At 50.5% G+C, this 18,545-nt stretch overlaps 1 protein-coding gene across 1 annotated transcript in view; it reads right to left on the reverse strand.

Moving 5' to 3' along the window:
* Window positions 1–18,545, reverse strand: part of LOC137537604 (N-acetylgalactosamine-6-sulfatase-like) — a 57,077-nt gene that overhangs the window by 25,319 nt on the left and 13,213 nt on the right. Inside the window, exons 4-5 of the mRNA XM_068259486.1 lie at window positions 16,677–16,816; window positions 4,526–4,629 (exon numbers count right to left, since the gene is read on the reverse strand). Coding sequence (XP_068115587.1) covers window positions 4,526–4,629; window positions 16,677–16,816 — 244 coding nt within the window. The remainder of the gene's footprint in view (window positions 1–4,525; window positions 4,630–16,676; window positions 16,817–18,545) is intronic.

The following is an 18,545-nucleotide window of genomic DNA, read 5'->3' on the forward strand; positions in this document are numbered from 1 at the left end:
TCGGGCGAACCCGAACAGTTTGGCCGAACACCACCAGGTGTTCGGCCGAACTCGAACATCACCCCAACAGGGTGATGTTCTGCAGAACCCGAACAGTGGCGAACACTGTTCGCCCAACACTAGTACACACCATGCAATTTCCCATCAGATAAGACTAGTCGAATCAATTATTTCCGACAGGTCCGGTCTGACTCTCCATTGTTTTTCTAATAGAGTTTCTGATCACTTCAACGATCAGAAAAATGATTGGGTATCAAATCAGACCTGTCTGAAATAATTGATTTGACTCGTCTATCCGACAGGAAATGGCACGGTGTGGTACCAGGGATAAGGCTGGCCATACACTGGTCGATGTGGCCAACAGATAGATCCCACTCCAATTATTGTAAGGAGAACAGAGGCGCCAACAGAATAAAATATATCTAAAAACTTTACAATTCCTTGGGAGGCGGTGGTGGACTATCTGCCAGAAGCAGACATGATACAGTCGGTTTTAGTACAAACAAATGTAGCCGATCGGACATGTCAGAAATGATCGACCCGTCGATCGGGCAGGAAATTGCATCGTGTATACCCAGCATAAAGGCTATTCAGCTTGAAATCTGCATCCAGACTGGAGATAACAGTATCTTTGTTTACATTCCAATGTTGTTACATTTGTGTGTAGCAAGTAAAAAAATTTCTCTGAGAAGCTCTCTCTGCTTTAGGCACACACACAGTTCAGAACAGCTCGCTAGAAGATTTTAATATATAATAAAAAGCAGCCGGAATAAAGGGCAGTGGCAGCTTTCAGGGTACGATAAACTACACTTTGGAAACATGCAATTTGTAGACAGACAATATTACGTATGCACAAAAGCAAATAGGATAACCGTAGGAGTAATAAAAAGTAGGAAAACACATTTTTATTGAATGTTGTGTCAGAGTTTCAGACCACTTTAAGTGAGAGGTATATGGAGTCTGCCATATTTATTTCATTTTTAACAATACCAGTTGCCTGGAAGACCCGCTGCTCCTCTGCCTCAAATACTTCTAGCCATAGACCCTGAACAAGCATGCAGCAGATCAGGTGTTTCTGACATTGTCAGATCTGATAAGGTTAGCTGAATGCTTGTTTCTGGAGCGAATTAGACACTACTGCAGCCAAAAGATCAGCAGGGCTGCCAGGAAACCGGTATTGCTGAAAAGGAAATAAATATGGCAGCCTCCATATTCTTCTTACCTCAGGTGTCCTTTAAGGTGTACCCGAGATCGTGGGATAAAAAGATTTTGTACTCGCCAAGGGCTTCCTCCGGCCCCATGAGCACCAATGCGTCCCTCGCCGTCCTCCCGAGTGCTGCCGTTCAGGCGCAATTAGTCCTGGTAATCCAGCTCAGACACACTCTTCTGCGCATGCGCAGCCCCTCCGCACATGGGCAGAAGAGCCGACTGACATGACTAAGCGACGAGGGACGCATTGGTGCTCATGAGACTGGAGAAAGCCCCTGGTGAGTAGAACATCTTTTTATCCTGCGATCTCAGGCTTCCTTTAACCACTTCGCTGCCCAGGTACAGTATATCTACGCTCCTTTTAACTTCATTTTCCCACCCGGAGGGTAGATACACGCACCCCCACCACTACCGCCGCTGTCCGTGCTCCCGCTCGCACGTGCGCGCACTCCCACGCTCGTGCATGCCGCCGCCCGCTCAGAGATCAATGAACGGGAAAAACCATTCCCGTTCGTTGATCTCAGATCCCCAGCAATGATCGGCTGCTTCTATGAGAAGCAGCGATCATTGTGGAAAAAAAAATAAATAAAGTTTCCCTGTCTCCCTGAACTTCCTGTAAGAGTACTTCCGACACTTACAGGTCGCATTCACAAAAAGTTACTGTGGCCATCTTGTGGCCAAAAAGTCAAACTACACCCAAAAACATTTTTCATATACAAATACATTATTTTACAATATAAATTAACACATTAACTCCCACACTCCCCAATTGTTACCAATTTTTTCTTTGTAATTAAAAAAAAATTACAATAAAAAAAAATACATAAATAGTTACCATAGGGACTGAAATCTTTAAATATTTATATCAAGAGGGTATAACACTGTTACTTTATAAAATTATGGGCTTGTACTTAGGGATGGACGCAAAACTGAAAAAAATGCACCTTTATTTGCAAATAAAATATTGGTGCCAAACATTGTGATAGGGACATAATTTAAACGGTGTAATAACAGAGACAAATGGGAAAATAATTTACATGGATTTTAATTACAGTAGCATGCATTATTTAAAACTATAATGGCCGAAAACTGAAAAATAATGATTTTTTCCCCAAATGTTTTCCTATTTTCCCATTAAAACACATTTAGAATAAAATAATTCTTGGCATAATGTCCCACCTAAAGAAAGCCTAATTGGTGGAGAAAGAAACGATATAGTTAATTTCATTGCGATAAGTAGTGATAAAGTTATAGGCGAATGAATGTAAGGAGCGCTGAAAGGTGAAAATTGCTCTGGTGCTCAAGGGGTAAAACCCCTCAGTGGTGAGGTGGTTAAACTCGGTTTCTGTGCAAATTGTTTATACTGTAAGTGTGAACTTACGGTGGCCACACACTAGTCGATTTTTTGCATCTATGGCCGATTCGATCATTTGATTTAATCGGCTTGAAAAATTAATGCCACAAACGATTTCCAATCTACTAATTTTTGGCCGAAATCAGTCGACCCAGTCGATCGCGCAGGACAGAAAATTTTGGTCAATCGATCAACGGATACTGCAATATTGCAGGAAAGCTGAAAGGGTCATTATTTCTGCTTTGTTTTATAGCTTAAAAGACAGAGTGGGGTTTTAAAACTGCAACTGTGACAGAATGATACAAGGTTATTAAAGAGAACCAGAGATGAAGCACCCTCTTGTATTTTACCTTATAAATCAGTGGGAACATGACAGTAAACACCTAATCTGCCCTTTGTTTCATTGTTCTCTGTGTAATCTGACTGTTATCACGTCTGATAAGAATCCCCGACTGAGAAGTCAGGCTGCTCCGTCTAGCTTTGCTACAGAAAGATTATAGCTAAGTCTGTATTCTGTGGTGTTATTTCAAGCCCAAGCCTGCCCCCTTGTGGCTTTGCTATAATGACTCAGCTATAATCATTCCCAGCAAAGCCAGATTTAATTGCTCAGTCTGGGATTCTTGTGACTGCTGTTAACAGACACTTTTAGCAGTGAGGAGGAAACAGAGAGCATGGTAAGTGTTTTCTCTAATGTTCTTACTGATATATATGGTAAAATACACAAGGGTGCTTCGTCTCTGGTTCCCTTTAAAAAAAAAAAAAAAAAAAAAAAAGCTATATAACAAAATTAAAATATGAGACTTTTCTTTGCTGCTAATGTTCTTTTAATTATCTGTTTCACGCATACAATTCATTATATCATATGTTTATTTTCGCTTTAGGTTTGCTTTACCTATGAGCCTCTGAGGAGGATATAAAGGGATTCTCATGTGCAAAGTAGGTATAAACCCTGAATAGGTGGTTTTAACTCATTAAATTGCGCAAGGCTGCTTGCACGTCGCCCTGGAACAATTTCCTGTTTTGTTTTTTTTAGGTTTCAAAAATCTCTTTATTTAAAGTTAAATGAGAAGAGTACAACATATTATAAGTACAGTATGTTGATATAACAGTAGTAAACCTAAAATTCCCAGAAGACCTAAAGGGGTCCCTGGGATCAAACAGTATAACAATATCAAGTGCAATCAATTGTTTTTTTGTTTTTGCTTTTTAAATGAATCGATCCATTTGGGAACAATTTTCTCTGTAACTTGAATAAGAACTTGGTTGCTCTGTATAACGTGATATTTTTTATATTCCATGAATTGGACTTTACTTTTTGTGTTATGCTTTAGTAGTTATGTTCTTTTCTTAAAGAGGAACTGTAACGACAAAACGGCCCCTGGGGGGTACTCACCTCAGGTCGGGGAAGCCTCCGGATCCTAATGAGGCTTCCCACGCCGTCCTGCGTCCCTCGGGGGTCTCGCTGTAGCCCTCCGTACAGCGGTGACGCAATATTTACCTTCCTGGCTCCTGCGCAGGCGCTCTGATGCCTCTCGGCGCCGAAGTAGGCGGAAATACCCGATCGCCGTCGGGTCTGCTCTACTGCGCAGGCGCAAGTTTCCGGCGCCTGCGCAGTAGAGCGGACCCGACGGAGATCGGGTATTTCCGTCTATTTCCGTGCCGAAAGTCGCCACAGCGCCCCCGCTGGAGCCAGCAAAGGTAAATATTGAACTGACAGTCGGCACAGTCGCCGGCTGTTCGGAGGGCTGCGGCGAGACCCCCGTGGGACAGAGGACGGCGTGGGAAGCCTCATTAGGATCCGGAGGCTTCCCCCACCCGAGGTGAGTACCCCCCAGGGGAGGTTTTTCATGTTACAGAGTCTCTTTAAGTTTGTGTTTTTTTAAATGAAACCATTAATAAAAGCATCGGTTAAAAATACTAAACAAAACAAAAAAAAAGCAAGACACAGCGGGTAAAACTCACCTGTCCAGCTGCGATGTGCCCTGGCCACCAAGCGATGCCCGGCACTCTCATGCCACCCTCAAACGTGGTCTGCTTTCCGCACAGGAAGGGCAAGTTACTTCCTCCTAGAATGAGGTACGGAGTTACACCTTACAGCCTGCACTTAAAGTGAATGTTTACCGTTTCCAAAATAAAAAAGTCAGATACTCACCTGAGGAGAGGGAAGGCTCGGTCCTAATGAGCCTTCCCTCTCCTCTCCCGGTGCCCAGTCCCGCACAGGATCCCCCGTGGCAGTATTCGACCAGTTCGGTCAAATACTGCCACTTCCGCATGCCGAAGGGAGCTTTCGGAAGCCTTCGGGAGCACTCGGGCTCCCGAGGACGGGGCCGCTCCATACTACGCATGCGCGAGCGCCCTCTATGACGCACTCGCGCGTACATAGTATGGAGCGGCCCGTCTTCGGAAGCCCGAGTGCTCCCGAAGACCTCCGAAGTCCCTGCGGCGGCGAACGGGGGAGCCAGCGCAGCACCGAGGGCACCGGGAGAGGAAAGGGAAGGCTCATTAGGACCGAAACTTCCCTCTGCTTATAGCGGTACCCATTGGCTTTAAAGAGAACCAGAGGCGGAATGAATGAATCTTAATAGGACACAAAGGCATGTTGTGTGCACAATGACACGCCTCTGTGTCCTTCTGCTGCTGCCACAAGTCCCGCCCCCCTGGCTCTGCTGCCCCCCCCGATAAATAGTGCCAAGCTAGAGACAATCTGCTTGTCGCTAGCCTGCTGTTTACCTGGCATGTGTCAATCACTGCTCCCCCATTACATGCCTCCCCCTACTGCTCCCCGCCTCCGCCAGCTACCTCCAATCGGAAGCTAAGCTGCGACCCAGGAAGCACTCCTGGGTCACGGTTTAGCTTCCGATTGGAGGAAGCTAGAAGAGGTGGGGAGAGGCGGGGGAGCCATGTAATGGGGGAGCAGTGATTGACACATGCCAGGTAAACAGCAGGCTAGCGACAAGCAGATTGTCTCTAGCCTGGCACTATTTATTGGGGGGGGGGGGGGGAGGAGAACACCTGAGCCTGGGGAGCGGGACTTGTGGCAGCAGAAGGACACAGAGGCGTGTCATTGTGCACACAACATGCCTCTATGTCCTATTAAGATTTAATACATCCATATCGGGTTCTCTTTATAGAGGAACTGAATGTAGCTTAAAATGTACCCGAGCTGGCCACACTAAAAGATGTTACACTTGCCCGGACTTCCTCCAGCCCCATAAGCACCGATGCGTCCCTTGCCCTCCTCCCAGGTGCCTCCGTTCCTCTGCTAGCGGTCCCGGTAATCTCCCTCAGCTGTCTAAGTTGATCTCTTCTGTGCATGGCGGCCCCTCCGCACATGTGCACAAAAGCCTGACTGGCACAGCTGAGGCAGATTACGGGGGCTGATTGCGGCTGTATGGCAGACCACGGGAGGCCTGCGAGGGACGCAACAGGAGGTTATGGGGCTGGAGGACGCCCCAGGTAAGTATAACATCTTTTAGTGTGCCCATCTCAGGTACACTGTAAGGTGAATTATATATAAAATATACAGATTTATAGACCTGAGCCCCATTTTACAACATTTTAAGAATATTTACGTACAAGAATACGCACGTTAACATAACAGACATAGCTTGATATAGACCACATATATTCAAGTCTACAGTATATGCTGTACTACAGTGTGGTTACAGTCTGGCCTCTCAATTCCCATGGATGACAATCACTACAGGAGCCAATGCATCCATCGATTTTGTGGAGTATGTGTAGTTGCATAGTTATTTGGGCTGAAAAAAAGACATACGTCCACCGAGTTCAACCAGAGAACAAAGCACAACACCAGCCTGCTCCCTCACATATCCCTGCTGATCCAGAGGAAGGTACAACACCAGCCTGCTCCCTCACATATCCCTGCTGATCCAGAGGAAGGCACAACACCAGCCTGTTCCCTCACATATCCCTGCTGATCCAGAGGAAGGCACAACACCAGTCTGCTCCCTCACATATCCCTGCTGATCCAGAGGAAGGCACAGCACCAGCCTGCTCCCTCACATATCCCTGCTGATCCAGAGGAAGGCACAACACCAGCCTGTTCCCTCACATATCCCTGCTGATCCAGAGGAAGGCACAATACCAGCCTGCTCCCTCACATATCCCTGCTGATCCAGAGGAAGGCACAACACCAGCCTACACCCTCACATATCCCTGCTGATCCAGAGGAAGGCACAACACCAGCCTGTTCCCTCACATATCCCTGCTGATCCAGAGGAAGGCACAACACCAGCCTGCTCCCTCACATATCCCTGCTGACCCAGAGGAAGGCACACCACCAGCCTGCTCCCTCACATATCCCTGCTGATCCAGAGGAGGGCAAACACCAGCCTGCTCCCTCACATATCCCTGCTGATCCAGAGGAAGGTGCAACACCAGCCTGCTCCCCCACATATCCCTGCTGATCCAGAGGAAGGCACAACGCCAGCCTTCTACCTCACATATCCCTGCTGATCCAGAGGAAGGCACAACACCAGCCTATTCCCTCACATATCCCTGCTGATCCAGAGGAAGGCACAACTCCAGCCTGCTCCCCCACATATCCCTGCTGATCCTGAGGAAGGCACAACACCAGCCTGCTCCCTCACATATCCCTGCTGATCCAGAGGAGGGCAAACACCAGCCTGCTCCCTCACATATCCCTGCTGATCCAGAGGAAGGTGCAACACCAGCCTGCTCCCCCACATATCCCTGCTGATCCAGAGGAAGGTGCAACACCAGCCTGCTCCCCCACATATCCCTGCTGATCCAGAGGAAGGTACAACACCAGCCTGCACCCTCACATATCCCTGCTGATCCAGAGGAAGGTGCAACACCAGCCTGCTCCCCCACATATCCCTGCTGATCCAGAGGAAGGCACAACACCAGCCTGCACCCTCACATATCCCTGCTGATCCAGAGGAAGGTACAACCCCAGCCTGCTCCCTCACATATCCCTGCTGATCCAGAGGAAGGTACAACACCAGCCCGCCCCCTCACATATCCCTGCTGATCCAGAGGAAGGTACAACACCAGCCTGCACCCTCACATATCCCTGCTGATCCAGAGGAAGGTACAACACCAGACTGCACCCTCACATATCCCTGCTGATCCAGAGGAGGGCTAACACCAGCCTGCTCCCTCACATATCCCTGCTGATCCAGAGGAAGGTACAACACCAGCCTGCACCCTCACATATCCCTGCTGATCCAGAGGAGGGCAAACACCAGCCTGCTCCCTCACATATCCCTGCTGATCCAGAGGAAGGTACAACACCAGCCTGCACCCTCGCATATCCCTGCTGATCCAGAGGAAGGTACAACACCAGCCTGCACCCTCACATATCCCTGCTGATCCAGAGGAAGGCACAACACCAGCCTGTTCCCTCACATATCCCTGCTGATCCAGAGGAAGGCACAACGCCAGCCTACACCCTCACATATCCCTGCTGATCCAGAGGAGGGCAAACACCAGCCTGCTCCCTCACATATCCCTGCTGATCCAGAGGAGGGCAAACACCAGCCTGCTCCCTCACATATCCCTGCTGATCCAGAGGAAGGTGCAACACCAGCCTGCTCCCCCACATATCCCTGCTGATCCAGAGGAAGGTACAACACCAGCCTGCTCCCTCACATATCCCTGCTGATCCAGAGGAAGGCACAACACCAGCCTGCTCCCTCACATATCCCTGCTGATCCAGAGGAAGGCACAACACCAGCCTGTTCCCTCACATATCCCTGCTGATCCAGAGGAAGGCACAACACCAGCCTACACCCTCACATATCCCTGCTGATCCAGAGGAGGGCAAACACCAGCCTGCTCCCTCACATATCCCTGCTGATCCAGAGGAGGGCAAACACCAGCCTGCTCCCTCACATATCCCTGCTGATCCAGAGGAAGGTGCAACACCAGCCTGCTCCCCCACATATCCCTGCTGATCCAGAGGAAGGCACAACACCAGCCTGCTCCCTCACATATCCCTGCTTATCCAGAGGAAGGCACAACACCAGCCTGTTCCCTCACATATCCCTGCTGATCCAGAGGAAGGCACAACACCAGCCTACACCCTCACATATCCCTGCTGATCCAGAGGAGGGCAAACACCAGCCTGCTCCCTCACATATCCCTGCTGATCCAGAGGAGGGCAAACACCAGCCTGCTCCCTCACATATCCCTGCTGATCCAGAGGAAGGTGCAACACCAGCCTGCTCCCCCACATATCCCTGCTGATCCAGAGGAAGGCACAACGCCAGCCTTCTCCCTCACATATCCCTGCTGATCCAGAGGAAGGTACAACACCAGCATACACCCTCACATATCCCTGCTGATCCAGAGGAGGGCAAACACCAGCCTGCTCCCTCACATATCCCTGCTGATCCAGAGGAAGGTGCAACACCAGCCTGCTCCCCCACATATCCCTGCTGATCCAGAGGAAGGCACAACGCCAGCCTTCTCCCTCACATATCCCTGCTGATCCAGAGGAAGGCACAACACCAGCCTGTTCCCTCACATATCCCTGCTGATCCAGAGGAGGGCAAACACCAGCCTGCTCCCTCACATATCCCTGCTGATCCAGAGGAAGGTGCAACATCAGCCTGCTCCCCCACATATCCCTGCTGATCCAGAGGAACGTACAACACCAGCCTGCACCCTCACATATCCCTGCTGATCCAGAGGAGGGCAAACACCAGCCTGCTCCCTCACATATCCCTGCTGATCCAGAGGAAGGTGCAACACCAGCCTGCTCCCCCACATATCCCTGCTGATCCAGAGGAAGGCACAACACCAGCCTGCACCCTCACATATCCCTGCTGATCCAGAGGAAGGTACAACCCCAGCCTGCTCCCTCACATATCCCTGCTGATCCAGAGGAAGGTACAACACCAGCCCGCCCCCTCACATATCCCTGCTGATCCAGAGGAAGGTACAACACCAGCCTGCACCCTCACATATCCCTGCTGATCCAGAGGAAGGTACAACACCAGACTGCACCCTCACATATCCCTGCTGATCCAGAGGAGGGCAAACACCAGCCTGCTCCCTCACATATCCCTGCTGATCCAGAGGAAGGTACAACACCAGCCTGCACCCTCACATATCCCTGCTGATCCAGAGGAGGGCAAACACCAGCCTGCTCCCTCACATATCCCTGCTGATCCAGAGGAAGGTACAACACCAGCCTGCACCCTCGCATATCCCTGCTGATCCAGAGGAAGGTACAACACCAGCCTGCACCCTCGCATATCCCTGCTGATCCAGAGGAAGGTACAACACCAGCCTGCTCCCTCACATATCCCTGCTGATCCAGAGGAAGGCACAGCACCAGCCTGCTCCCTCACATATCCCTGCTGATCCAGAGGAAGGCACAACACCAGCCTGTTCCCTCACATATCCCTGCTGATCCAGAGGAAGGCACAACACCAGCCTGCTCCCTCACATATCCCTGCTGATCCAGAGGAAGGTGCAACACCAGCCTGCTCCCTCACATATCCCTGCTGATCCAGAGGAAGGCACAGCACCAGCCTGCTCCCTCACATATCCCTGCTGATCCAGAGGAAGGCACAACACCAGCCTGTTCCCTCACATATCCCTGCTGATCCAGAGGAAGGCACAACACCAGCCTGCTCCCTCACATATCCCTGCTGATCCAGAGGAGGGCAAACACCAGCCTGCTCCCTCACATATCCCTGCTGATCCAGCGGAAGGTGCAACACCAGCCTGCTCCCCCACATATCCCTGCTGATCCAGAGGAAGGTGCAACACCAGCCTGCTCCCTCACATATCCCTGCTGATCCAGAGGAAGGCACAGCACCAGCCTGCTCCCTCACATATCCCTGCTGATCCAGAGGAAGGCACAACACCAGCCTGTTCCCTCACATATCCCTGCTGATCCAGAGGAAGGCACAACACCAGCCTGCTCCCTCACATATCCCTGCTGATCCAGAGGAGGGCAAACACCAGCCTGCTCCCTCACATATCCCTGCTGATCCAGAGGAAGGTGCAACACCAGCCTGCTCCCCCACATATCCCTGCTGATCCAGAGGAAGGTACAACACCAGCCTGCTCCCTCACATATCCCTGCTGATCCAGAGGAAGCCACAACACCAGCCTGCTCCCTCACATATCCCTGCTGATCCAGAGGAAGGCACAACACCAGCCTGTTCCCTCACATATCCCTGCTGATCCAGAGGAAGGCACAACACCAGCCTACACCCTCACATATCCCTGCTGATCCAGAGGAGGGCAAACACCAGCCTGCTCCCTCACATATCCCTGCTGATCCAGAGGAGGGCAAACACCAGCCTGCTCCCTCACATATCCCTGCTGATCCAGAGGAAGGTGCAACACCAGCCTGCTCCCCCACATATCCCTGCTGATCCAGAGGAAGGCACAACGCCAGCCTTCTCCCTCACATATCCCTGCTGATCCAGAGGAAGGTACAACACCAGCATACACCCTCACATATCCCTGCTGATCCAGAGGAGGGCAAACACCAGCCTGCTCCCTCACATATCCCTGCTGATCCAGAGGAAGGTGCAACACCAGCCTGCTCCCCCACATATCCCTGCTGATCCAGAGGAAGGCACAACGCCAGCCTTCTCCCTCACATATCCCTGCTGATCCAGAGGAAGGCACAACACCAGCCTGTTCCCTCACATATCCCTGCTGATCCAGAGGAAGGTGCAACACCAGCCTGCTCCCCCACATATCCCTGCTGATCCAGAGGAAGGTACAACACCAGCCTGCACCCTCACATATCCCTGCTGATCCAGAGGAGGGCAAACACCAGCCTGCTCCCTCACATATCCCTGCTGATCCAGAGGAAGGTGCAACACCAGCCTGCTCCCCCACATATCCCTGCTGATCCAGAGGAAGGCACAAAACCCGCCTGCACCCTCACATATCCCTGCTGATCCAGAGGAAGGCACAACACCAGCCTGCTCCCTCACATATCCCTGCTGATCCAGAGGAAGGTACAACACCAGCCCGCCCCCTCACATATCCCTGCTGATCCAGAGGAAGGTACAACACCAGCCTGCACCCTCACATATCCCTGCTGATCCAGAGGAAGGTACAACACCAGACTGCACCCTCACATATCCCTGCTGATCCAGAGGAGGGCAAACACCAGCCTGCTCCCTCACATATCCCTGCTGATCCAGAGGAAGGTACAACACCAGCCTGCACCCTCACATATCCCTGCTGATCCAGGAGGGCAAACACCAGCCTGCTCCCTCACATATCCCTGCTGATCCAGAGGAAGGTACAACACCAGCCTGCACCCTCGCATATCCCTGCTGATCCAGAGGAAGGTACAACACCAGCCTGCACCCTCGCATATCCCTGCTGATCCAGAGGAAGGTACAACACCAGCCTGCACCCTCACATATCCCTGCTGATCCAGAGGAAGGCACAGCACCAGCCTGCTCCCTCACATATCCCTGCTGATTCAGAGGAAGGCACAACGCCAGCCTGCTCCCTCACATATCCCTGCTGATCCAGAGGAAGGCACAACGCCAGCCTGCACCCTCACATATCCCTGCTGATCCAGAGGAAGGTACAACACCAGCCTGCTCCCTCACATATCCCTGCTGATCCAGAGAAAGGCACAACACCAGCCTGCTCCCTCACATATCCCTGCTGATCCAGAGGAAGGTACAACACCAGCCTGCTCCCTCACATATCCCTGCTGATCCAGAGGAAGGCACAACACCAGCCTGCACCCTCACATATCCCTGCTGATCCAGAGGAAGGTACAACACCAGCCTGCTCCCTCACATATCCCTGCTGATCCAGAGGAAGGCACAACACCAGCCTGCTCCCTCACATATCCGTGCTGATCCAGAGGAAGGTACAACACCAGCCTGCACCCTCACATATCCCTGCTGATCCAGAGGAAGGCACAACACCAGCCTGCTCCCTCACATATCCCTGCTGATACAGAGGAAGGCACAACACCAGCCTGCACCCTCACATATCCCTGCTGATCCAGAGGAAGGCACAACACCAGCATGCACCCTCACATATCCCTGCTGATCCAGAGGAAGGCACAACACCAGCCTGCTCCCTCACATATCCCTGCTGATCCAGAGGAAGGCACAACACCAGCCTGCTCCCCCACATATCCCTGCTGATCCTGAGGAAGGCACAACACCAGCCTGCTCCCTCACATATCCCTGCTGATCCAGAGGAGGGCAAACGCCAGCCTGCTCCCTCACATATCCCTGCTGATCCAGAGGAAGGCACAACGCCAGCCTGCACCCTCACATATCCCTGCTGATCCAGAGGAAGGTACAACACCAGCCTGCTCCCTCACATATCCCTGCTGATCCAGAGAAAGGCACAACACCAGCCTGCTCCCTCACATATCCCTGCTGATCCAGAGGAAGGTACAACACCAGCCTGCTCCCTCACATATCCCTGCTGATCCAGAGGAAGGCACAACACCAGCCTGCACCCTCACTTATCCCTGCTGATCCAGAGGAAGGCACAACACCAGCCTGCTCCCTCACATATCCCTGCTGATCCAGAGGAAGGCACAACACCAGCCTGCTCCCCCACATATCCCTGCTGATCCTGAGGAAGGCACAACACCAGCCTGCTCCCTCACATATCCCTGCTGATCCAGAGGAGGGCAAACGCCAGCCTGCTCCCTCACATATCCCTGCTGATCCAGAGGAAGGCACAACGCCAGCCTGCACCCTCACATATCCCTGCTGATCCAGAGGAAGGTACAACACCAGCCTGCTCCCTCACATATCCCTGCTGATCCAGAGAAAGGCACAACACCAGCCTGCTCCCTCACATATCCCTGCTGATCCAGAGGAAGGTACAACACCAGCCTGCTCCCTCACATATCCCTGCTGATCCAGAGGAAGGCACAACACCAGCCTGCACCCTCACATATCCCTGCTGATCCAGAGGAAGGTACAACACCAGCCTGCTCCCTCACATATCCCTGCTGATCCAGAAGAAGGCACAACACCAGCCTGCACCCTCACATATCCCTGCTGATCCAGAAGAAGGCACAACACCAGCCTGCACCCTCACATATCCCTGCTGATCCAGAGGAAGGCACAACACCAGCCTGCTCCCTCACATATCCCTGCTGATCCAGAGGAAGGTACACCAGCCTGCACCCTCACATATCCCTGCTGATCCAGAGGAAGGCACAACACCAGCCTGCACCCTCACATATCCCTGCTGATCCAGAGGAAGGCACAACACCAGCCTGCTCCCTCACATATCCCTGCTGATCCAGAGGAAGGCACAACACCAGCCTGCTCCCTCACATATCCCTGCTGATCCAGAGGAAGGCACAACACCAGCCTGCACCCTCACATATCCCTGCTGATCCAGAGGAAGGTACAACACCAGCCTGCTCCCTCACATATCCCTGCTGATCCAGAGGAAGACACAACACCAGCCTGCCCCCTCACATATCACTGCTGATCCAGAGGAAGGCACAACACCAGCCTGCTCCCTCACATATCCCTGCTGATCCAGAGGAAGGCACAAAACCAGCCTGCTCCCTCACATATCCCTGCTAATCCAGAGGAAGGCACAACTCCAGCCTGCTCCCTCACATATCCCTGCTGATCCAGAGGAAGGCACAACTCCAGCCTGCTCCCTCACATATCCCTGCTGATCCAGAGTAAGGTACAACACCAGCCTGCTCCCTCACATATCCCTGCTGATCCAGAGGAAGGCACAACACCAGCCTGCTCCCTCACATATCACTGCTGATCCAGAGGAAGGCACAACACCAGCCTGCTCCCTCACATATCCCTGCTGACCCAGAGGAAGGCGCAACACCAGCCTGCACCCTCACATATCCCTGCTGATCCAGAGGAGGGCGCAACACCAGCCTGCACCCTCACATATCCCTGCTGATCCAGAGGAAGGCACAACACCAGCCTGCTCCCTCACATATCCCTGCTGATCCAGAGGAAGGCACAACACCAGCCTGCTCCCTCACATATCCCTGCTAATCCAGAGGAAGGCACAACTCCAGCCTGCTCCCTCACATATCCCTGCTGATCCAGAGGAAGGCACAACTCCAGCCTGCTCCCTCACATATCCCTGCTGATCCAGAGGAAGGTACAACACCAGCCTGCTCCCTCACATATCCCTGCTGATCCAGAGGAAGGCACAACACCAGCCTGCTCCCTCACATATCACTGCTGATCCAGAGGAAGGCACAACACCAGCCTGCTCCCTCACATATCCCTGCTGATCCAGAGGAAGGCACAACACCAGCCTGCACCCTCACATATCCCTGCTGATCCAGAGGAGGGCGCAACACCAGCCTGCACCCTCACATATCCCTGCTGATACAGAGGAATGCACAACACCAGCCTGCACCCTCACATATCCCTGCTGATCCAGAGGAAGGTACAACACCAGTCTGCACCCTCACATATCCCTGCTGATCCAGAGGAAGCCACAACACCAGCCTGCACCCTCACATATCCCTGCTGATCCAGAGGAAGCCACAACACCAGCCTGCACCCTCACATATCCCTGCTGATCCAGAGGAAGCCACAACACCAGCCTGCTCCCTCACATATCCCTGGTGATCCAGAGGAAGGCACAACACCAGCATGCACCCTCACATATCCCTACTGATCCAGAGGAAGGCACAACACCAGCCTGCTCCCTCACATATTCCTGCTGATCCAGAGGAAGGCACAACACCAGCCTGCTCCCTCACATATCCCTGCTGACCCAGAGGAAGGCACAACACCAGCCTGCTCCCTCACATATCCCTGCTGATCCAGAGGAAGGCACAACACCAGCCTGCTCCCTCACATATCCCTGCTGATCCAGAGGAAGGCACAACACCAGCCTGCACCCTCACATATCCCTGCTGATCCAGAGGAAGGCACACCACCAGCCTGCTCCCTCACATATCCCTGCTGATCCAGAGGAAGGTGAAAAAACCCTTACAAGGCATGGTCCAATTAGCCCCAAAAGGGAAAAAATTCCTTCCCGACTCCAGATGGCAATCAGATAAAATCCCTGGATCAACATCATTGGGCATTACCTAGTAATTGTAGCCATCGATGTCTTTCAATGCAAGGAAAGCATCTAAGCCCCCTTTAAATGCAGGTATAGAGTTTGCCATAACTACTTCCTGTGGCAATGCATTCCACCTCTTAATCACTCTTACTGTAAAGAACCCTTTCCTAAATAAATGGCTAAAACGTTTTTTCTCCATGCGCAGATCGTGTCCTCTAGTCCTTTGAGAAGGCCTAGGGACAAAAAGCTCATCTGCCAAGACTTTATATTGCCCTCTGATGTATTTATAGACTAAATAAACCCAGTTTATCTAACCTTCCTTGGTAAGTGAGACCTTCCATCCCACGTATCAGTTTTGTTGCTTGTCTTTGCACCTGCTCTAAAACTGCAATATCTTTGCTGCAATGTGGTGCCCAGAACTGAATTCCATATTCCAGATGTGGCCTTACTAGAGAGTTAAAGGACTTACGAGCCCAGACATAAAAAAAAAAAAAAATGATCAGTACCTGTACATTTTTTGTACCAGACTCCATGGTACAAAAAAAATGTACAGGTACTGCTCTTTTTTTTTATGTCTGGGCTCGTAAGTCCTTTAAACAGGGGCAATATTATGCTAGTATCTCCAGTTTTTATTTCCCTTTTAATGCATCCCAAAATTGTATCAGCTTTAGCTGCAGCGGCTTGGCATTGAATGCAATTATTTAACTTGTTGTGTAGTGTGCAGTCTTATCTCACCTTGGTTGGCGGCAGAGATGGGGTGGGGCCATTATCAGTGGAGTACGTGTAGTGTGCAGTGTTATCTCACCTTGGTTGGCGGCAGAGATGGGGTGGGGCCATTATCAGTGAAGTATATGTAGTGTGCAGTGTTATATCACCTTGGTTTGGAGCAGAGATGAGGGCGGCGCCATTATCAGTGGAGTATATGTAGTGTGCAGTGTTATCTCACCTTGGTTGGGAGCAGAGATGGGAGCGGGGCCATTATCAGTGGAGTATGTGTAGTGTGCAGTGTTATCTCACCTTGGTTGGGAGCAGAGATGGGGCGGGGCCATTATCAGTGGAGTATGTGTAATGTGCGGTGTTATCTCACCTTGTTTGGGTGCAGAGATGAGGGCGGCGCCATTGTCAGATGTGAAGAAGACAAATGTATCTTTAGCTATTCCCTTGCCCTTTAACAAGTCTAAGATCTTTCCAATACTAAAGTCAATTTCCCGGACAGCATCTCCGTACCTGGGGAAAGAAGAATACAAAGAATACAGAGAACAATCCACATAGTGACAAACTTTAGGGCGAGATTAGAGGAAACCTTAACGAGACTCTGTAACAAAATTTTCAGCCTTATTTCTATCCTATTAGTTCCTATACCTGTTCTAATGTGGCCTGAATTACTGCAGCCTTTTCTAGTTGCACTGTCTCTGTAATATATCTAATCTTCTTTTCTTTGTCAAGCCTTGTTGAGCCAAAGAAGAATGCACTGCCTCTGCTGTGATAGGGAGAAGTTATGCACGCCCCCTCCACGCCCCCGTGTGTATTAGTCACAAGCAATGTCTCTGCTCAAAGCCAGCGTCTCTGCAAGGCTCGTGAAGCTGAGACATTCCAAACAGCTGTGAGTGCAGAGAGAGCAGTGCAGAGCTCAGACAAGCAGCTAAGGCAACACTTGAAGTAATATTCCAGCAATCAAGTCATGCTTGAGAGGAGCCTCTGCAAACAGGCACCTGCTCTGATGATGTATTTCCTGTTTGGCGGCCATCTTCATTGTTTACAAAAACAATGAATAAAATAGTGATTTTATCACCAGCAAAGCAGCAGGAGCAGCGAAAATATCACAGAGGGGGCTAGGAGAAGACAACAAACAGGCTGGTATGTTTATGTAAGATTTTCACAGTACAGATTCTCTTTAAGTGATTAGTATGTAGAAGCTGCCATTACTGATCCCCTTATAAACAAGCTCCTCTGGCTGTCAGTGCTGATATTATAGCTTCATTAGTTTCTCAGTCTCTCTTCCAATTATTGCTCTGCAAAAAGAATCCAGAGAAATCTCTGTACACAAGGGACAAGGCTGAACGTCAATATTGGATGGCCATAATATTTAGGCCCTCAGGTGGTGCTGTAAGGAAAACTGAATCAATTCTCAGTGGAAATCAGTCAACTCAATATAAGAGAGTATTTGCAATTATTCAGCTTTGCATGAGCAAAAAAAAAAAAAAAATCTACCATAACGCATCACTGCTTAATACAGGTCCTTCTCAAAAAATTAGCATATTGTGATAAAGTTCATTATTTTCTGTAATGTACTGATAAACATTAGACTTTCATATATTTTAGATTCAAATACACACAACTGAAGTAGTTCCAGCCTTTTATTGTTTTAATATTGATGATTTTGGCATGCAGCTCATGAAAACCCAAATTTCCTATCTCAAAAAATTAGCATATTTCATCCGACCAATAAAAGAAAAAAGTGTTTTTAAAACAAAAAAAGCCAACCTTCAAATAATTATGTTCAGTTATGCACTCAATACTTGGTCGGGAATCCTTTTGCAGAAATGACTGCTTCAATGCGGCGTGGCATGGAGGCAATCAGCCTGTGGCACTGCTCAGGTGTTATGGAGGCCCAGGATGCTTCGATAGCAGCCTTAAGCTCATCCAGAGTGTTGGGTCTTGCGTCTCTCAACTTTCTCTTCACAATATACCACAGATTCTCTATGGGGTTCAGGTCAGGAGAGTTGGCAGGCCAATTGAGCACAGTAATACCATGGTCAGTAAACCATTTACCAGTGGTTTTGGCACTGTGAGCAGGTGCCAGGTCATGCTGAAAAATGAAATCTTCATCTCCATAAAGCTTTTCAGCAGATGGAAGCATGAAGTGCTCCAAAATCTCCTGATAGCTAGCTGCATTGACCCTCCCCTTGATGAAACACAGTGGACCAACACCAGCAGCTGACATGGCACCCCAGAC

The sequence above is a fragment of the Hyperolius riggenbachi genome, chromosome 11, assembly GCF_040937935.1.
Source record: "Hyperolius riggenbachi isolate aHypRig1 chromosome 11, aHypRig1.pri, whole genome shotgun sequence".
NCBI lineage: Eukaryota > Metazoa > Chordata > Amphibia > Anura > Hyperoliidae > Hyperolius > Hyperolius riggenbachi.